Source organism: Pipistrellus hanaki, assembly GCF_964339955.1.
Source record: "Pipistrellus hanaki genome assembly, chromosome: X".
NCBI lineage: Eukaryota > Metazoa > Chordata > Mammalia > Chiroptera > Vespertilionidae > Pipistrellus > Pipistrellus hanaki.
Window position 1 is genome coordinate 11,102,293 of NC_140524.1, and position 16,453 is coordinate 11,118,745.

Here is a 16,453-nt window from a genome sequence, read left to right on the forward strand (position 1 = left end):
TCAGTTGCAGGTTCCTCCCCAGCCTGGGCCCTGGTCGGGGCTCATGCAGGAGGCAACCAATCGATGTGTTTCTCTCACATCGATGTTTCTCTCTGTCTCTCCCTCTCTTCCACTCTCCCTAAAAGTCAATGGACAAATATCCTCAGGTGAGGATTAAAAACCAAACCAAACCAAGCGGTCACAATGAGCGAGAAGGAAATCCAGGCATTCTGCAACCTGCCTTACCACTAACTCCCAGGTTCCTGCATAGAGCTGTTGATCTAGAGACACAGGCCCTGCCAGGCATGGTGAGCCGGGCGGGCATCGGGTGGCTTACCATGGCGAAGCCCACGTCTGCTTTCTTGAGCGCTGGCCCATCGTTGGTGCCGTCCCCGGTCACGGCCACCACCTGCCGCTGCTCACCAGTGGTGCTGTCAATGATCCCTGAAACACAGCAGGGCCACGTGACCAGTCCAGGGCAGCAGGGCAAGGGCATAGGGGCGGTTGGCTCTGAAAACGCTCTGGGATTTTGACTGTGCCTCCTACCCCAAACCTCTGTGCTCAAGTCTCTGTGTCTAGGCTGGGAGCCCTGCCCCCTCCTCTCGCCCAGGTCCATCACTCAGTGAGATGATGCAGGGTGCTGTGATTTGGTGGAAGGGAGGAGCCCAGCCCAGCCAGCATGACTCAGCAGTTGAGCATCGACCTGTAAACCAGGCGGTCAGGGTTCGGTTTCCAGTCAGGGCACATGCCTAGGGTTGTAAGCTCAAACAGGAGGCAGCCGATCAATGATTCTCTCTCATCATTAATGTTTCTCTCTCTTTCTCTCTGAAATCAATAAAAAATATTTTTTTTAAAAAAAAAGAAGGAAGGAGCCCAACACCATGTGAGTTGGATAAATGTCTCCTTCTCCAGGGCCTCAGTTTCCCCATCTGTTACTAGAGGCTAGGCTCAACTGCCATCTTCCATTCACGTTGTTAGCCCAGAGAAATGGAGGACTGAGCTCTGGTATGTCAGCCCTTTGAGGGGCCTCCATTGTTTTCCCAACGAGTAAGCTGAGGTTTAGGGAGGGCCAGTGTCTTGGTTGGAGACACAAGCCAACTCTCCAACCGCAACGGGTCCTTGGCTCTGGACCATGTCTTAGGCAGGCCCTGGAGACCCATTTGGGAGCTTGGTTTTGGGTGACTAGGAGCAGAAAGCAAGCAGGGGTAACAGCCACACCCAGCCAGCATCATGCCACCCAGGGCAGGGGCAGGGGTGAGTGAGAGCGAGCGAGCTCCATTACCTTTGACCAGAGTGTGTTTGTCTGTGGGAGACGATCGGGCGAGAACCCTCAGCTTGGGCCACACCTTGTCCAGACGCTCTTGTTCGATCTGGGAGGGGGAAGCACACAGCCACTGCAGAGCCTGGTGGCCAGTCAAGGCTGAGCAGAGGTGGTGGGGAAGGGTGGAGGAATGGCCAAAACCCTGGACCTGGACGGAGCCGAGCCAAGCTGAGCCAGCCGTGCAGGCCCCTGTGGAAGGGCAAACGGGCTGACAACTACCTCGCCTTTCTCGTTGCGGATCCTCCGGTTGAACTCCTTCCCCTCCAGGCACAGGAAGTCCTCCCCGGGCTGGATGATGCCACACTTGGCTGCGATGGCCCGGGCTGTGTTGATGTTGTCCCCAGTCACCATGCGGACTGTGATGCCAGCACGCTGGCATTTGCGGATAGCTTCAGGGACCTGGAAATGACGATTGAGGTGGGCGAGGCCATCAAGGCAAGACACTGCTGTGTCCAGGCTTTCCTGCACCCAGATCTGCAGCACTCCCTGCCCCCACTCCCATGGTCCTGCCCAAGGACTTCTGCAGAGGGGATGGCCTGAGAAATCAGGGAGAATGGCTTGTATATTCTACCACCGCCATCAGCCTAGCTCATAGTGGGCAAGGGCGCCTCCCTCAGTCCCCCAGCCCACATCCTCCTCAAGGTGCCTCCTTCACTGGGCTTCTGGGACCAGCAGCGCCTCTGATCTAGGCCCTGACATTGCAAGCAAGGCTTGGAGAAGCTACTGGAAGCTCTGTCTTGGGTCACTGTCTGAGTTGTGGATGGAAAAGCGACTATAGAAGCATGCCACTACGTCAGCCTCATTTCCCATTGTGATATATAGGGACCCAGAGCTGCTGAGCTGGGATCAGCTCTGGTGACCAGGCCATCTGGCCATGGTGGCTGTCAGTTAGCTCGGGAAGAATGAGAAAGGAACCTCTGTCCCCCAGCCACCCTGCCAGACAGCAGGGCCCACTGTGGGGCTGTCTCTTTGGACCTGACTTAGGGCAGGCTCCAAGCTGTCAGCTGGCTGGTGGCCACACTCTGAGCAACTCTCTCACTCATCTTCCCCCACTTTTTTTTTTAGATAATATGAAACCTAAGACATTTAGAGTTGCAGGCTTTACTACTCATTAGAAGAAACGAAACATTGCTTGGTTACATAGCATACATTTCCATTTTCAAAATATAACACTGGCCCAGTTAGCATGACTCATGGTTCAATTCCCAGTCAGCGCACATGCCTGGGTTTCGGGCTTGATCCCTATGGTGGGGAGTTCAGGAGGCAGCCAATCAATGACTTTCTGTCATCATTGATGTTTATATCTTTCTCCTTCTTCATTCTTCTCTGAAATCAATATATATATGTGTGTATTCTGGAAAAGGGAGTGGAGGTTCTTTTGCTCCCAAACCAGTGCAGAGGGGGCTCCCGAGCCCAGAGGCTACAAGGATCTCTGAGCAGCAGGCTCAGGGCTCAGGAAATTGGATTAAGAGGTCAGGCCTAGTAGGCCTGTGAGATGCCCGGATGCAGCCTGGGACCTGGCTCCCTGCTCTGTTCAATTGACCCAGCACATCCACCTGATAGGTGCTCAGTGCTCCCAGCCAAGACAGAGGCCATGAGAACAGGCTGGGCCAGAGGAGAGAGAGCGGCCAGGCCTGGGAGCCCAGGGACAGGGGTGTGAGCTGGGCCACCAGGTGGTGGGGATGCGACAGCACAGCTGGGAGACCCCAGGGGCGGTGGCCTGTAGGTGGACACGACCTTGAGGTCATGGGGAGTGGCTATGATCTCAGCCAGGGAGAGTGGGCATGAGAAAGAGGGGGGTCCCGAAGTCCAGTCAGAGGGGCTCCACTTCAGGGCTGTGACAGTGACCAGGAAGGGGGCTTGCCTTCCGCAACCCTAGTCATGTGCTTCAGGGACACCGTCTGCTCTCTGCAGCTCTTGGGGTGCTGGACAATAAGCTACCAGGAGATACTTCCCTTCTAGGGAGTTCCCTCCAGTCCCTGAAGCATCTGGAAACCACTCTCTGCTGCCACCAAGTGGCCATGCTGAGCCTTGCTCCCCTGCTCCTTGCAGAGGGAGACCCCTCCCTCCCAGGGCATCCTCTCCTTCATCAGGCACTGTCCTTTCTCACTTGCCTCCCTGTGGCCCAGCCCGCTCACCGTTAATACAGCCTGCCTCCAGACTCCCTGTGACCTCCTCCCAAGGGCTGAAACCTCAGTCCTCCTCTGGCTGCAGTCATCTGGGTCCCCAAGGTTTAGCAGAGACCCATCCACTCTCCTGCCTGCACCAGTACCAGGACTCCACTGGGCCCTGGCCTCACTCCTTGGCCCCTCCCCGCTGGCTGGTCTCTGCAGGCCTTCGCCTGGCCTCCCCAACCTGACCTTGGCAGTGCCATCTGTTGTGCACTCTCACTCAGCCTCTTTCAGGCCCGAGATGCTGTTCCTTTCCCTGGGCCCTGTCACCCAGGTTCCTTCTAGATTTTTTTGTGAAACTGTTGTTAATCCTCACCCAAGGATACTTTTCCCATTGATTTTTGGAGAGAGTGGAAGGGACATGGAGAGATAGAGAGAGGAAACTCGATGAGAGACACATCGATTGATTGCCTCCCGCATGCACCTGACCAGGGTTAGGGATTGAGCCTGCAACCAAGGTATGTGCCCTTGACTGGAATTGAACCCGGGACCCTTCAGTCCTCAGGCCAGTGCTCCATCCACTGAGCCAAACTGGCTAGGGTCGCTTCTGGATTTTAAACAAGCAGCCATTGCCCTAACCAGTTTGGCTCAGTGGATAGAGTATCAGCCTGCAGACTGAAGAGTCCCAGGTTTGATTCCAGTCAAGGGCATGTACCTTGGTTGTGGGCACATCCCCAGTGGGGGGTGTGCAGGAGGCAGCTGATCAATATTTCTCTCTCATCGATGTTTCTCTCTATCTCTCTCCCTCCTTTCTGTAAAAAATCAATAAAATATATTAAAAAATAAAAATAAAAAAATAAACAAGCAACCATCACTGGCAGCTGCTACAGCTGGGCCTTCATTGTACCCTTCAAGGCACTTATGCCCGGGTTCCGGATTTTCTAAGATGAAAATTTACCACAACAATAACATCCCACTCTGAGAAAGATACTGAACAGGGGCAGAGCCGGGCCTCACCCCACCCATGAGCAGCCGCTCAGGGCAGCTCCATGTGCCCCCGTCTCCCCTTATGGTAGACTCATTGGTGCTTCTGTCAACAAGCCAACTCGGACCTGAAGATCTGCAAATACACCTAAGGTCTCCAGCCTCACATCTATGACTCAACTTCAGTTTGATCAACAAATATTTCTACCAGAACTCAGGGCTCCTTGGGCCAGGGAACCAGGCCGGAAGAGCTCCTTGTGCTGTGTGGCCAAGAGCTGTTTCACAATCACATCCCTTCATCCGGGCAAGTGGCTGAGGAGGAAGGGGAGGGTGGGCTGGTTATGGCCTTGGCCAGGGTCTTGGGAGTCAAGGGATGTCATTTTCCTGGTTGTGTGATGCACTCAAAGGCACTCCAGCCTCTGGCAGCGTCACCCAGCCCCAGAGAGCTGGGAGGAAAAGTCTAGAGCTGCCACTGTACTGTAGGCACCTCCCAGGAAGTCAGGGGTGACACACACCAGTCCTGTGGGTGTCACGGCTGTGGAAGTTCTAGCTGCCACCCTCTCTCACCTGGTAGAGACAGAGCCTGAGTGAAGCGTGGAGGCCAAGCAGGAGGGGCCTTCCAGCAGGCAGGACAGAGCCCCCTATGGGTGCAGAGTGAGAGGTCAAGTGCCCAGTAGAGGCTCTGATCTGGGGTGTGTTGGCAGTGCCCTTGGAGGACCTGAGGCTCTGTCGTCACCCACCTTTCTGGACTCCTGGGGGTGACCAGTTTGCTCTACCTCTAACTCTGGCAGGAAGGGATGTGACAGCCCGAAAGGCAGCAGAAAGAGGGGGTTCTCTCCTTCCATTTAGGTCCAAAGGCCACACCCTGGGGGCCAAACGGGAAGAAGGGCTGCCCCTCCCCTGACCCTCATCCCCTGGGCCTATCCCAGAGGAGAGCATGGCTACCTCGGGCCGCACGGGGTCCTCGATGCCCACAATGGCTATGCAGGTGAGGTCGCCCACAACTTCATTCTCATTTTCCCAGTCCGGCTCCTGGGCGGCAGAGAAGTCCCGGTAGGCAATGCAGATGGTGCGGAGGCCATCACAAGCCATTGGCTCGATGATCTTCTTCACCATGTCGTCCCGGTCCCTGGGGCGGAAGCTGCGCAGTTCCCCATTGCTGTTTAAGATATTGGTGCACCTGTGGCAGAGACAGAGCAAGGGGCGATGAGAGTCTGGGTGGGCGTCAGTCTGAGCCTCCATCCGATTCAGCAGAGATCTCTCCAAGGAGGGAGGCCCTCTGCTTGTGTGGGGCCGAATAGTGTGTCCCCCCAAATTCATCTTCTTCCCAGAACCCCGGAATGGGACCTCATTTGGAAATAGGTTGGTTGCAAAGCTGAGGTGACACTGGATTAGGGTAGGCCCTCAGTGCAATGACTGGTGTCCTAATAAAAACCCTGGCCTACATGGCTCAACTGTTAGAATGTTGGCCTGAGCACTGGAGGATTGTGGGCTTAAATTCTGGTCAAGGGCATGTACCTTGGTTGCAAGTTCGATCCCAGCCCCTGGGGTGGTCCGGGCATATGTGGGAGGCAATCGATTAATGTGTCTCTCTCATATCGATGTTTCTCTCCTCTTTCTCTCTTTCTCCTTCCACTCTCCCTAAAAATCAGTGGGAAAAAAACCTCACACCTTGAGTGAGGATTAACACACACACACACACACACACACACACACACACACACACAGACACACACACACACAGAACAGAGGAGGACACAGAGATAGTGACCCACATGGGAACAAAACCATGTGATGACAGAGGCAGAGACTGGGGTGATGCATCTACAAGTCAAGGAATGACAAGGACTGTCAGGGACAGCCGAAGCTGGGAGACACACAAAGGACCCTTCCCTGGAGGCGCTGAAAGGGAGCATGGCCCTATCCACATCTTGGTTTCAGACATCAGGCTTCCAGAACGGGGAGAGAATAGATTTCTGTTGTCTTAAGCCATCAGGATTATAGTCTTTTGTTCTGGCGGCCCCAGGGGCTGAATATAAGCTAGGAGACCCCTGGGAGGCCAGAGCGCAAGGCTCATCACAGCCCCTCACAGAACAGAAGTGTGGCACATTGGCCAAAACTGAATGCCAGGTAGTGGGCCATGACAAGGCAGCAACCTCGGGACGAGCTCTGATGACCCTGGAAGCTTCTCAGAGGGCCAGGATGGGAAGAGCTGGTAGAATTCAGGTGTAGAAGAGGAAGGAGCAGTGGAGCCACGGGCCAAGAGGCAGGCATTCCGGAGGAGGGGTGAAAGAGAGGAACTGGCTGAGGAGGCCCGGGGGAGCCATGATCACAGCAAAAGCTGGCACGGATTCACTCGTGTAATTCTCTCAACACTCCCAGGAGGTAAGTATTCCTGTTATCTCCATGAAACCAAGGCCTCAGGTGGGGGAGTAACTAGTTCATGTTCACACAGCCCAGTGCCCAACTACAGCCCTCTTCAGTACTTCTCCAAATCCAGCTGTTACACTCAGTAGGACCCAGATGGGATGAGTTCAGGGAGGAGGTGGCCTTTGAACCATACTGGGGAGGCTGTGCATGGGGAATGTTTTGGGGAGAGCATTTTGGGTGGGGTAGTGGTCAGCAGAGGTCAGGACACAGCCAGTGTGTGTGTGGGAGGCTTTTGGTCGTCCTACAGGTTCTGGGAGCCCCGGACGTCCTCCTGAGGACTACATCCTGAAGGCCTTGGAAGGCTGGCTATGTGCACAGAGGCACAGAAAGATCTCATCTTAGAAGGTGGCTCTATAGGTGCCCAACCGGCATGGCTCAGTGATTGAGCATCGACCTATGAACCAGGAGGTCATGGTTCAGTTCCCAGTCAGGGCACATGCCTGGGTTATGGGCTCAATCCCCGTGGGGGGCGTGCTGGAGGCAGCTGATCAGTGCTTCTCTCTCATCATTGATGTTTCTGTCTCTTTCTCCCTCTCCCTTCCTCTCTGAAGTCAATAAAAATATATATACTTTTAAAAAGGCACCAACATCACCAGTCTTTAGGGAAATACTAATCAAAACCACAAGGAAATCCCCCTTCACATCCCTAGGATGACAATGAGGAGGAGGAGGAGGAGGAAAAGGAGGAAGAGGAGGAGAAGGAGGAGGAGAAGGAGAAGGAGGAGGAGGAGGAGGAGGAGGAGGAGGAGGAGAAGAAGTACAAGAAGAAGAAGAAGAAGAAGAAGAAGAACAACAACAACAACAACAACAACAGGAAAGTAACACAAGTTGGTGAGCATGAGATGTCGGAACCCTCCTGCATTGCTGGTGGGATGTAAAATGATGCAGCTGCTGTGGAAAATACTATGGTGGTTTCTCATTAACCTAATCACAGAATTACAATGTAAGCCAGTGATTCTACTCCTAGGGTTATATCCAAGATAAGTGAAAACATGTGTTCAAACCAAACTGTACAACAATGTTCAGAGCAGCATGATTCGCAGTAGCCAAAAGGTGGACACAGCATCAGTGTCTGTCATGGATTAGTGACAAACCAAATGTAGTCTATTTATGCAATGGAATATTATTCAGCTCTAAAAAGGAACGGAGCAGTAATCCATGCTATGATGTGGATGAACCTTGAAAACATTATACTTGAGCAAAAGAAGCCAAACACAAATGATCGTAGGATTCCATTCACATGAAATGAGCAGAATAGACAAAGCCATAGAGACAGAGAGATTAGTGGTTGCCAGGGGCTGGAAGAGGGGGGGAGGGAATGGGAGTTACAGCACAGGGTTTCCTTTGGGGGTGATGACAATAGTCCGCAACTGCATAGTGGTAATGGTGCACACCATTGTGGATGCATTTAATTCCACCGAACTGGACACTTTAAAGCAGGGGTGGGGAACATCTGTCCCGCGGGCCATATAAGGCCCATGAAATCATTTGGTCTGGCCCTTCCAAGGCATTAGGGGGGATGTAATTAAATGTCTGATCAAATACAGCAGGCTATTTTTTTTTTTAAATACACATTTTGATTCATTTCAGAGAGGAAGGGAGAGAGAAAAAGAGACAGAAACATCAATGATGAGAGAGAATCATTGATGGGCTGCCTCCTGCATGCCCCACACTGGGGATCAAGCCCCAAACCCGGGCATGTGCCCTGACTGGGAATTGAACAGTGACCTCCTGGTTCATGGGTTGATGCTCAACCACTGTACCATGTCAACTGGGCAATGCAGGCTAATTTTTAAGTGGATAATTTTGTATGACCCTCGAATGATGCTATAAATATCCAAATGGTCCTTGGCAGAAAAAAGGTTCCCCACCCCTGCTAAAGTGATCAAAAGGGCCAATTGGGTGGTATGTCTACACTGAGTGGACAAGATTATTATGATCTTCGAACGCATAATAATCTGGCCACTCAGTGTGTGTGTATGTGTGTGTATGTGTATGTGTATATATAAATATGTATATACATAAATTCACACACACACACACACACACACACACACACACACACAAATATATATATGTTAGAGACCCCGTGCATGAAAATTCATGTACTGGAGGGGGGACCCTCAGCCCGGCCTGCCCCCTCTCACAATCTGGGAGCCCTCAGGGGCGGGAGGTAACCCAGTGATCAGGGGAAGGTGATGCCCTATCACGCCTCTGTTGCTGCCACTGCCGGCAGCACAAGCCTTGGCCGGCTCTGGTTACCTGATCCTCAGGCAGCCCTGGGCAGCTGGGCAGTTACCATCCGAGGCTTGCCTGTGCCACAGGCTGGCCCTGGGTGGTGGGGGACTGAGGGCGAGTCTAGCCACACTGTGTGCCTGCCACCCTCCCCACCTCTCCACAGGGCTGAAAGGACTGGAGGACTCTGGCAGGGCTGAGGGGATTGGGTGCCGCCATCTTGTGGCTATGGCACTGCCATCTTTTTCATGGCGTGATGGTCAATTTGCATATTCTCTCTTTATTAGATAAGATGTTAGAGACCCAGTGCATAAATTCATGCATGGGTGAGGTCTAGCTAGCCTGGCCAGGGGGAGGGGACATGGCTGCCTGCTGGTCGAACTCCTGGTTAAGGGGACAATTTGCATATTAGCCTTTTATTATATAGGATATACACTGAGTGGCCAGATTATTATGCGTTCAGAGATCATAGTAATGTGGCCACTCAATGTATTTCAGCACAACAGTGATACCAGAATGCTTGTATGTTTCAGCCGGCCCCCAGCCTCTGGTGCCCCCAGCCCTGGGCTTGCTTCCGCAGCCCCCTCACTTTTTAATTTAATTTTTTATTTTCCCCCCTCACTTTTTCAGCAGGATCTCGGAGGCGCCCTTGCTGAAGAGGCGGAAGCCACCGTCCGGCATGCAGATGACCGTGCTCATGGACTTGCGGACCGAGTTGAAGGTGTACACTTTGTAAAGCTTGTCTTCCGGAATCCGTTCCCGCACAGGCTGGAAGTCCCGCTTCAGGTCCAGGACGAAGCCCAGCAGAGCGCATTCCGTCTTGTTGCCCACTTGGCGCGGGAGGGCACCTTCCTTCTCTGGAGGCTGTGAGGAGAGGCAAAGCAGCATGGCACTGGAGGCCCATGGCCACCCTCCTTGCTCCCCCTGGGGCCCCAGGGCAGCCATAGTCATGTCTTTAGGGTGTGGTGGCAGAGAGCCAGAAGAGTGCCTTTGGGGTGGACTAGATGGGCAGGTTTCACACCACTCACTGGGCTTGGAAGGGGTTTCCAAAACAAGCAGCGAGGGCGGAAGTACTGGGGCCAGGGATGAAGGAAAGGTGACCACCACCCCAGAGATTATTGTAGCTCAAAAGCCTGGCCGGTGTGGCTCAGTGGTTGAGCATCGACCCATGAACCAGGAGGTCCTAGTTCGATTCCCGGTCAAGGGCACATGTCCGGGTTGCAAGCTTGATCCCCAGTAGGGAGGCGTGCAGGAGGCTGCTGGTCCATGATTTCCTCTCATCATTGATATTTCTCTCTCTCTCTCTCCCTCCCTTCCTCTCTGAAATCAATTTTTTTTTAAAGTGTTCCAGAGAGCACAGTGAGCCCCCGACCCCTTGTCTCGTCCCAGCCCCGCTCTTGGCTCACTAGTATTTTGCTGGTGTAGGCACTGTTGATGGAGATGGCGTGGACCAGGAGGTCAAGGATCTTGGGGGTCAGGGCGCTGGGGGCCGGAATCTCTTTGTAGTGGGTGTCCCCGAGGTAGGACTGGACCACGGTCATACGGTTGGTGGTGAGTGTGCCCGTCTTGTCCGAGCAGATGGCTGTGGCGTTGCCCATCGTCTCACAGGCGTCCAGGTGTCGGACCAGATTGTTGTCCTTCATCATTTTCTGGAAAGGACACAGACATCCTGGGTGACCCTGCTCTGGCCCACCAGCTTTCCACGTGGCACTAACACACTGGAGGCTGACAACAGCGCCCAAGGCACAGCTTGCAGTAGCTGCAGGGTGGCGGTCAGACCTACGGTGTGGCCTAAGGACCCTATCAGGAAGGCTGAGAGGCTGCCTCTGGCAGCTGCTCTCCCCAGAGCTTACCCAGGGCCTCCCCGCTGCCCAGGACTACACCCCTGACCACATGCCCTCTCAAGTCATGTGCTGGCCCTGAAGCTTTCCCCAATCTCTGCCCTGCGCCACCCACTATCTCCCAGTGGGATCTCTCCTGATCACTCCCCCTTTCACCCCCACTTTTGCAAGTGGCACCAGTCCTGTCTACTCTCTGGCCCCTCTGTGCCCCCTGCTCTCACCCTGTAGATGCCAAGTCTATCCCACTGCTCACCTGCTTCCTGGCTCGTGTGATTGCACCCAGGAAGGTGGGTGGAGAAGGATGGCCAAGTTCCGCTCCAGGTCCCAGCTTAGCCTCCCCGCTCCGCCCCTGAGCAATGGATCCCAAACTTCCTCCAGTCCTCCCTGTGTCCAGCGTGCTTACCAGCTTCACAGCCCAGTTTCGGGTTTGTATCCTGGTCTCACAGGGTTCTTAGTTCAACGACCGTGTTTCGTATGATTACCTTGACAGAGTAAGCTAAGGAGATGGTGACAGCAAGAGGCAGGCCCTCTGGGACGGCCACAACCAGCACAGTGACACCGATGATGAAGAACTTGACAAAGTACTGCACGTAGACCGGCGTGCACTCGGCCTGCCACACCTTGCCTTTCACCACGAAAGTCTCAATCACGAAGTAGAGGACCAGGATGATGACGGTGATGGCGGACATCACCAGCCCTGCAGGGCCACAAGAGGTGACAGAGGGGATTGGCAGGGAGGGGCAGGAAAGGGAGAGAGCAAAAGGGAAGGAGTGAGGGATGCTGTAGCTGATGCCAAGCTGAGCTGAGCTGAGTTGGGGGAGGTGCTCCCTGCCTCAGGCCTTATGGCGGGTTTAGAATCTGATGGCCATCACCCCCCTGGCCTGTCCCCCTGCTGTCTGGCTCACCCCACCTGCCATATCCGTTTCCCACTTGCTCCCCATGGCCCTGGTGTCCTCCTCACCCGTGGGGGCCCCGGGCCACGGCTCTGCAGCCCCCACCTGCTTTTCCGATCTGCACGGCCAGTTTGGTGAGCTTGCCCTGCAGGACCGACTTCTCCTTCTTGGGCACACTGGCCTTCTTCTTCTCCCGCTCCTCCATCTCCCCGCCCTCCGCGCTCTTCAGCGGCTGCATTTCCATGGCAACTGCCCCATCTTGCTTCTTGGCTGTACACAGAAGAACCCCACAGCCAAGGTTAGGGCCTGGCTGCTGGGGTGACAGCTACAGGGGGCTTTCACAAGGAAAGACATGCCACACCAGACCAGAGAACACAGGATCGGGGTGGGGGTGGGGGGAGTTCTCCGATTTCTGAGTGCGACTCGGCATGGGACTTGGTCCTCTCCTTCCTCGGTCCTGGGCAGCCCAGGCCCTCCTGGCTGGGATGGAGATGGTTCTCTTGAGGCCTCACAGGGGAGGGAGGACAGACACAAGCACAAGTGACTTGGGCACACAGACAGGGGGGCAAGTCCTGTAACACCCCAAATCTCAGTGCCTGAGAGCAGAGGCCTGGGGTCCAAGGAACATTCCAGAACCCTGAGATGACTGACTCATTGGCCCACCGGTGTCCAAGCCCCACTCTGCTCAGGGGTGCCCAGAAGCCCCTGTATGCTCCTCTTCTGCTCCCTGCTCAGGCTGTTCCTTTTCTTGCCTCCCCCCCACCCCCCATATTCTAAAAAGGACCCAGACTACCTCACGTGCTCTCAACCCGCTCCCTCGTTGCCAGAGGCTGTTGTCCTGGGCCTTGGACCTTCTACCCCTCTCTCCATGGAACTACTCTTTTTAAAATATTGATATATACATTTTATTGATTTTTTTTACAGAGAGGAAGGAAGAGGGATAGAGAGTTAGAAACATCGATAAGAGAGAAACATCAACCAGCTGCCTCCTACGCATCCCCCACTGGGGATGTGCCCGCAACCAAGGTACATGCCCTTGACCAGAATTGAACCTGGGACCTTTCACTCCATGGGCCGACACTCTACCCACTGAACCAAACCTGTTAGGGCTGGAACTACTCTTTTGTTCCTCTCCTCCAGCCACCTCCCTGCCTTCTCTCTGGAACAGGCGGCCCCCTCGTGGCTCCTCCAGTGGCCCTGCTGCCCTTGATGTAGCGATGGTGGTGTTATGTCCCCTACCCTGCCTCCATCACCTCTATGGCCTCACACACTCTGTGCCCTGAGGGTCTCCAACTGCACTGCCTCAAGTGACCCGAAGGGGGCACCCAACCCTGCCACTCATCTCCCCACTTCACTGCTCTTGTCCCCACCCAATGGGGCGCTGAGTGCTCCTGTCACGGCCTCTGAACACCTCCTGTCACTTCGCTGTGTCAGATGCTCCTTGTTCTTCTGGTCTTCCCACTCATTCCTTCTTCCTTGGCTGCCTGAGACCACTCAGCCATGGCTTCTTCTTTCCTGAGCCTCAGGCCAGAGCTTGTGGCCTCAGCAACACTCAAGGCCCTACCCAGCTAGGCCACTATAACCTTGTACCCCACTGACTGTCACTCCCTGCCCCAGTCCCTCCCTCTACCCTAGTCATCAGGCTGTCACCCTGTCCAAAATGTCTTGGTCCCTGGGTCCCGCGCTGCATTTTTAATATTTTTTAATTGATTTCAGAGAGGAAGGGAGAGGGAGACAGAGCTAGAAACGTCAAGGATGAGAATCATTGATTGGCTGCCTCTTGCACGCCCCACACTGGGGATCAAGCCCACAACCCAGGCATGTGCCCTGACTAGGAATCAAACCAATGACCTTCTGGTTCATGGGTTGATGCTCAACCATTGAGCAACACTGGCCAGGCCCACGTTCCTGGTCCCTCTATCTGGATAGTGACCTTCCTGAGGACTGGGGTGGTGCTTTATCCACCTTTGGGTCCCCAGTGCCTACAAATGACCACTGATAAGCCTTCATCCTGGCCATGGAGGCTCAGCTCCCAACCAGCATGTGGGCTGAGAGGAAAGTGGGCCTCGGCCCCTTGGATGGCAGCTGAACTGGGAAACCCACGGGCCTGGCTCAGGCTTTGGGCAAATTACCCTGTCTGAGCCTCAGTTTCCTCACCAGAATGCCAGCTCACAGGTGATCCTTGCACACTCTTGGCGGGGTCTGCAGGGGGCCGCCCTGCCCCACTCACCTGGTGTCCAGGTGCTTCTCCTGCAACTTGAGGTGGGCAGCCCCCCACCCCGAGTCGTGCCCTCCGTCCGCCACCCCATCCTGAGCGCAGGGCGCGCGTTACCTTTGGTCTGGCTACTCTCCATCGCCCCATCCTGCTGCTTGCCTACAATGGAAAAGGAACGACAGACACGGAGACTTGAGAACATCCACATGGCCCTGGCACACGCACATGCACACGGGACAGCGGGGTGCACAGTCCAGCGGTGAGCACAGGGGAAGGCAGAAGAGGGAGGAGGGCCCTTGTCCTCTCCAGGCTCATGTGGTGCCCTCTCGCCACCTTTCAGCACATGGCACATGGGCGCTGCAAGCATTTGGGCTTCATGAGTGAAACCCCTAGCCAGGGCTCCTCACTGGCCTTGACACCCCCCACCCCCAGCCCTCCAGGGAGCCCTACGCCAGCTCTCAGTGGACCCTGGGTCACGTGTGGCTGGCAGTAGGTTTCTGGAAGGGCTGTCACCATGGGGCGTGAGTGCTGTCAGGTGTATGGTCCCAGCTCTGCCACTTTGAGCAGGGCCCCCCAGTAGGAATATGCAGCTCCCTGACTCAGCACGAGGAGGTTAGCTAGCGTCTAGACGACTACTAATCCCTGGTGGCCTGCATATCCATTTCCTCTGCACCTTGGCTTGCAGTCAACTCTATGTGTAATATATATATTTGTTGAGAGGGAGAGAGAGAGAAACATCAATGATGAGAGAATGAGAGAATCATTGATTGGCTGCTTCCTGCACGCCCCCCACTGGGGATCAAGGCCGAAATCGGGCATATGATCTGACTGGGAATCAAACCGTGACCTCCTGGTTCATAGTGTCGATACTCAACCACTGAGCTATGCTGGCTGGGCTATGTGTACTTTTGAGGGACAAAGGAAACCCTAGGAATTTTCCAGGATCAGGTGCCAGTCTGGGCACTGGGCCCTTATTGCTGGAGGGAGCAGCTAGGGCATGGAATGGGCTGGACCCCAAGTGGGGGGCTCAGGTTGTGGGTGCACCCAAGGGCAAGGACCCAGCCTGCCTCCTCTGTAGCCCCTGTAGCCATCTACTCTGACACCAATGCAGGAGCTCTCTGAAGCTGCTCTGTGACCATAAAGCCTGAGCCTGGGTGCCAGAGGCTGTGTAGTGACAGATTCCCAAGGTCAAGGTAACCAGCACTGGTTGCTCCTCGGTTTCCAATGGCTGCGGCTCTGGACTGAGGCACAGGAGATCTGACAGGAGAGGGAGCCTGGCCTTGTGCTTGGGGCCGGGCTCTGTACCACAGCGCCCCCTGGAGGCCACATGTGAGCTGGCTGGATTCAGAGATGACCTAACCTGGGGTGGAAGTGGCTTATGGGCTGACCTGTTCATGGGCTGGGGATCCATGAACACAGGGTGCCAGGTGACTCCCAGGTAGTAGGGTCTTGTCTGGGGGCCCCAGGGAGGAGGGAGAGACCCCTTGCGGGGCAGGATGGAGTGTGGGTTGGATCCTCTCTGCCTGGGACCCCTGAGGGGGTGCAGGGGTTCAGAGGTGGAGACTTCTGGGTAGAGGAGAGACATCTGTAGACATGTGGTGACAAGGCAGCACAATGAGGGAGTGTTGCTGGAAGCCCGGGGGGGGGGGGGAGGTGGAGAGGGAAGGGCCCCAGAGGTCCCAGGCTGCAGACAGGGCCCAGGGAGGCCCTTGAAGGAGGGAGGGTAGTTTGGGGTGAGGGCTGCAGGAAGAGGCAGACTGAGCTCAGCCTAGGAGGAACAGAAGCCTAAGGAGGGGAGGAGGAGGGGGAGGAGGGCACCCGAGGAGAAGGGTAGCTAGGAATGAAGACCAACAGGTAAGAAACAGGTGGGGAGACAGCAAGTGGGCAGGAAGCAGAGCGTTCAGGATGCAGTGAGGGCCAGGGGGAGGCGCTGGGCGTGGCCACTTCCCTGTCTCCACAGTGGTCCTTGGGCTGAGATGTCAGCGAGGGCTCTTGGGTGCTGCTGCCCTTCCCCTGAGCCTGGCCAGCTCTGCTCCCTCTCCAGGCCCCCCTCAGAGTCCCCCTTCTTCAGGAAGCTGGCTGGTGGAGATGCCCCCTCTTCCTCTTAAGTAGCCCAGCCTGAGGTGCTGGAGAAGGGCAAGGAGGGACCTGGGGGGTTGCTGGAGGGGTTCTGTCAAGGTCAAACGAGAGGGGGCCTAGGAAGAAGTGTGCCCTATTAACTACCACAAGGTGTTGATGAAGGACCATCAGGCAAAGATGGAAGAAGGTCCACGGGTGCCAGTGGTTGTGAGGGGTGGGCCTGGCCAGCCAGGAGCTGGAAAATGCCAGGAGGCAGAGCCCATGGAAGCTTCTAGACAATGGCAGTTCATCCATCTCCTCTCTCACCACCTCCAGGAGCAGGGTGGCCAAGGGCTGGGGACACTAACACGTCCTTCCTTGTGCTG

The 16,453-nt window shown here is 55.3% G+C and overlaps 1 protein-coding gene across 2 annotated transcripts in view; it reads right to left on the bottom strand.

Moving 5' to 3' along the window:
- ATP2B3 (ATPase plasma membrane Ca2+ transporting 3) overlaps positions 1-16,453 on the bottom strand; it is a 74,367-nt gene that overhangs the window by 27,526 nt on the left and 30,388 nt on the right. For both annotated transcript variants that reach the window (XM_084871021.1, XM_084871022.1), the window contains exons 8-16: positions 14,127-14,168; positions 11,900-12,064; positions 11,384-11,598; positions 10,467-10,709; positions 9,683-9,924; positions 5,341-5,575; positions 1,520-1,699; positions 1,262-1,349; positions 317-423 (exon numbers count right to left, since the gene is read on the bottom strand). In XM_084871021.1, the coding sequence (XP_084727147.1) occupies positions 317-423; positions 1,262-1,349; positions 1,520-1,699; positions 5,341-5,575; positions 9,683-9,924; positions 10,467-10,709; positions 11,384-11,598; positions 11,900-12,064; positions 14,127-14,168 (1,517 nt within the window). The remainder of the gene's footprint in view (positions 1-316; positions 424-1,261; positions 1,350-1,519; positions 1,700-5,340; positions 5,576-9,682; positions 9,925-10,466; positions 10,710-11,383; positions 11,599-11,899; positions 12,065-14,126; positions 14,169-16,453) is intronic.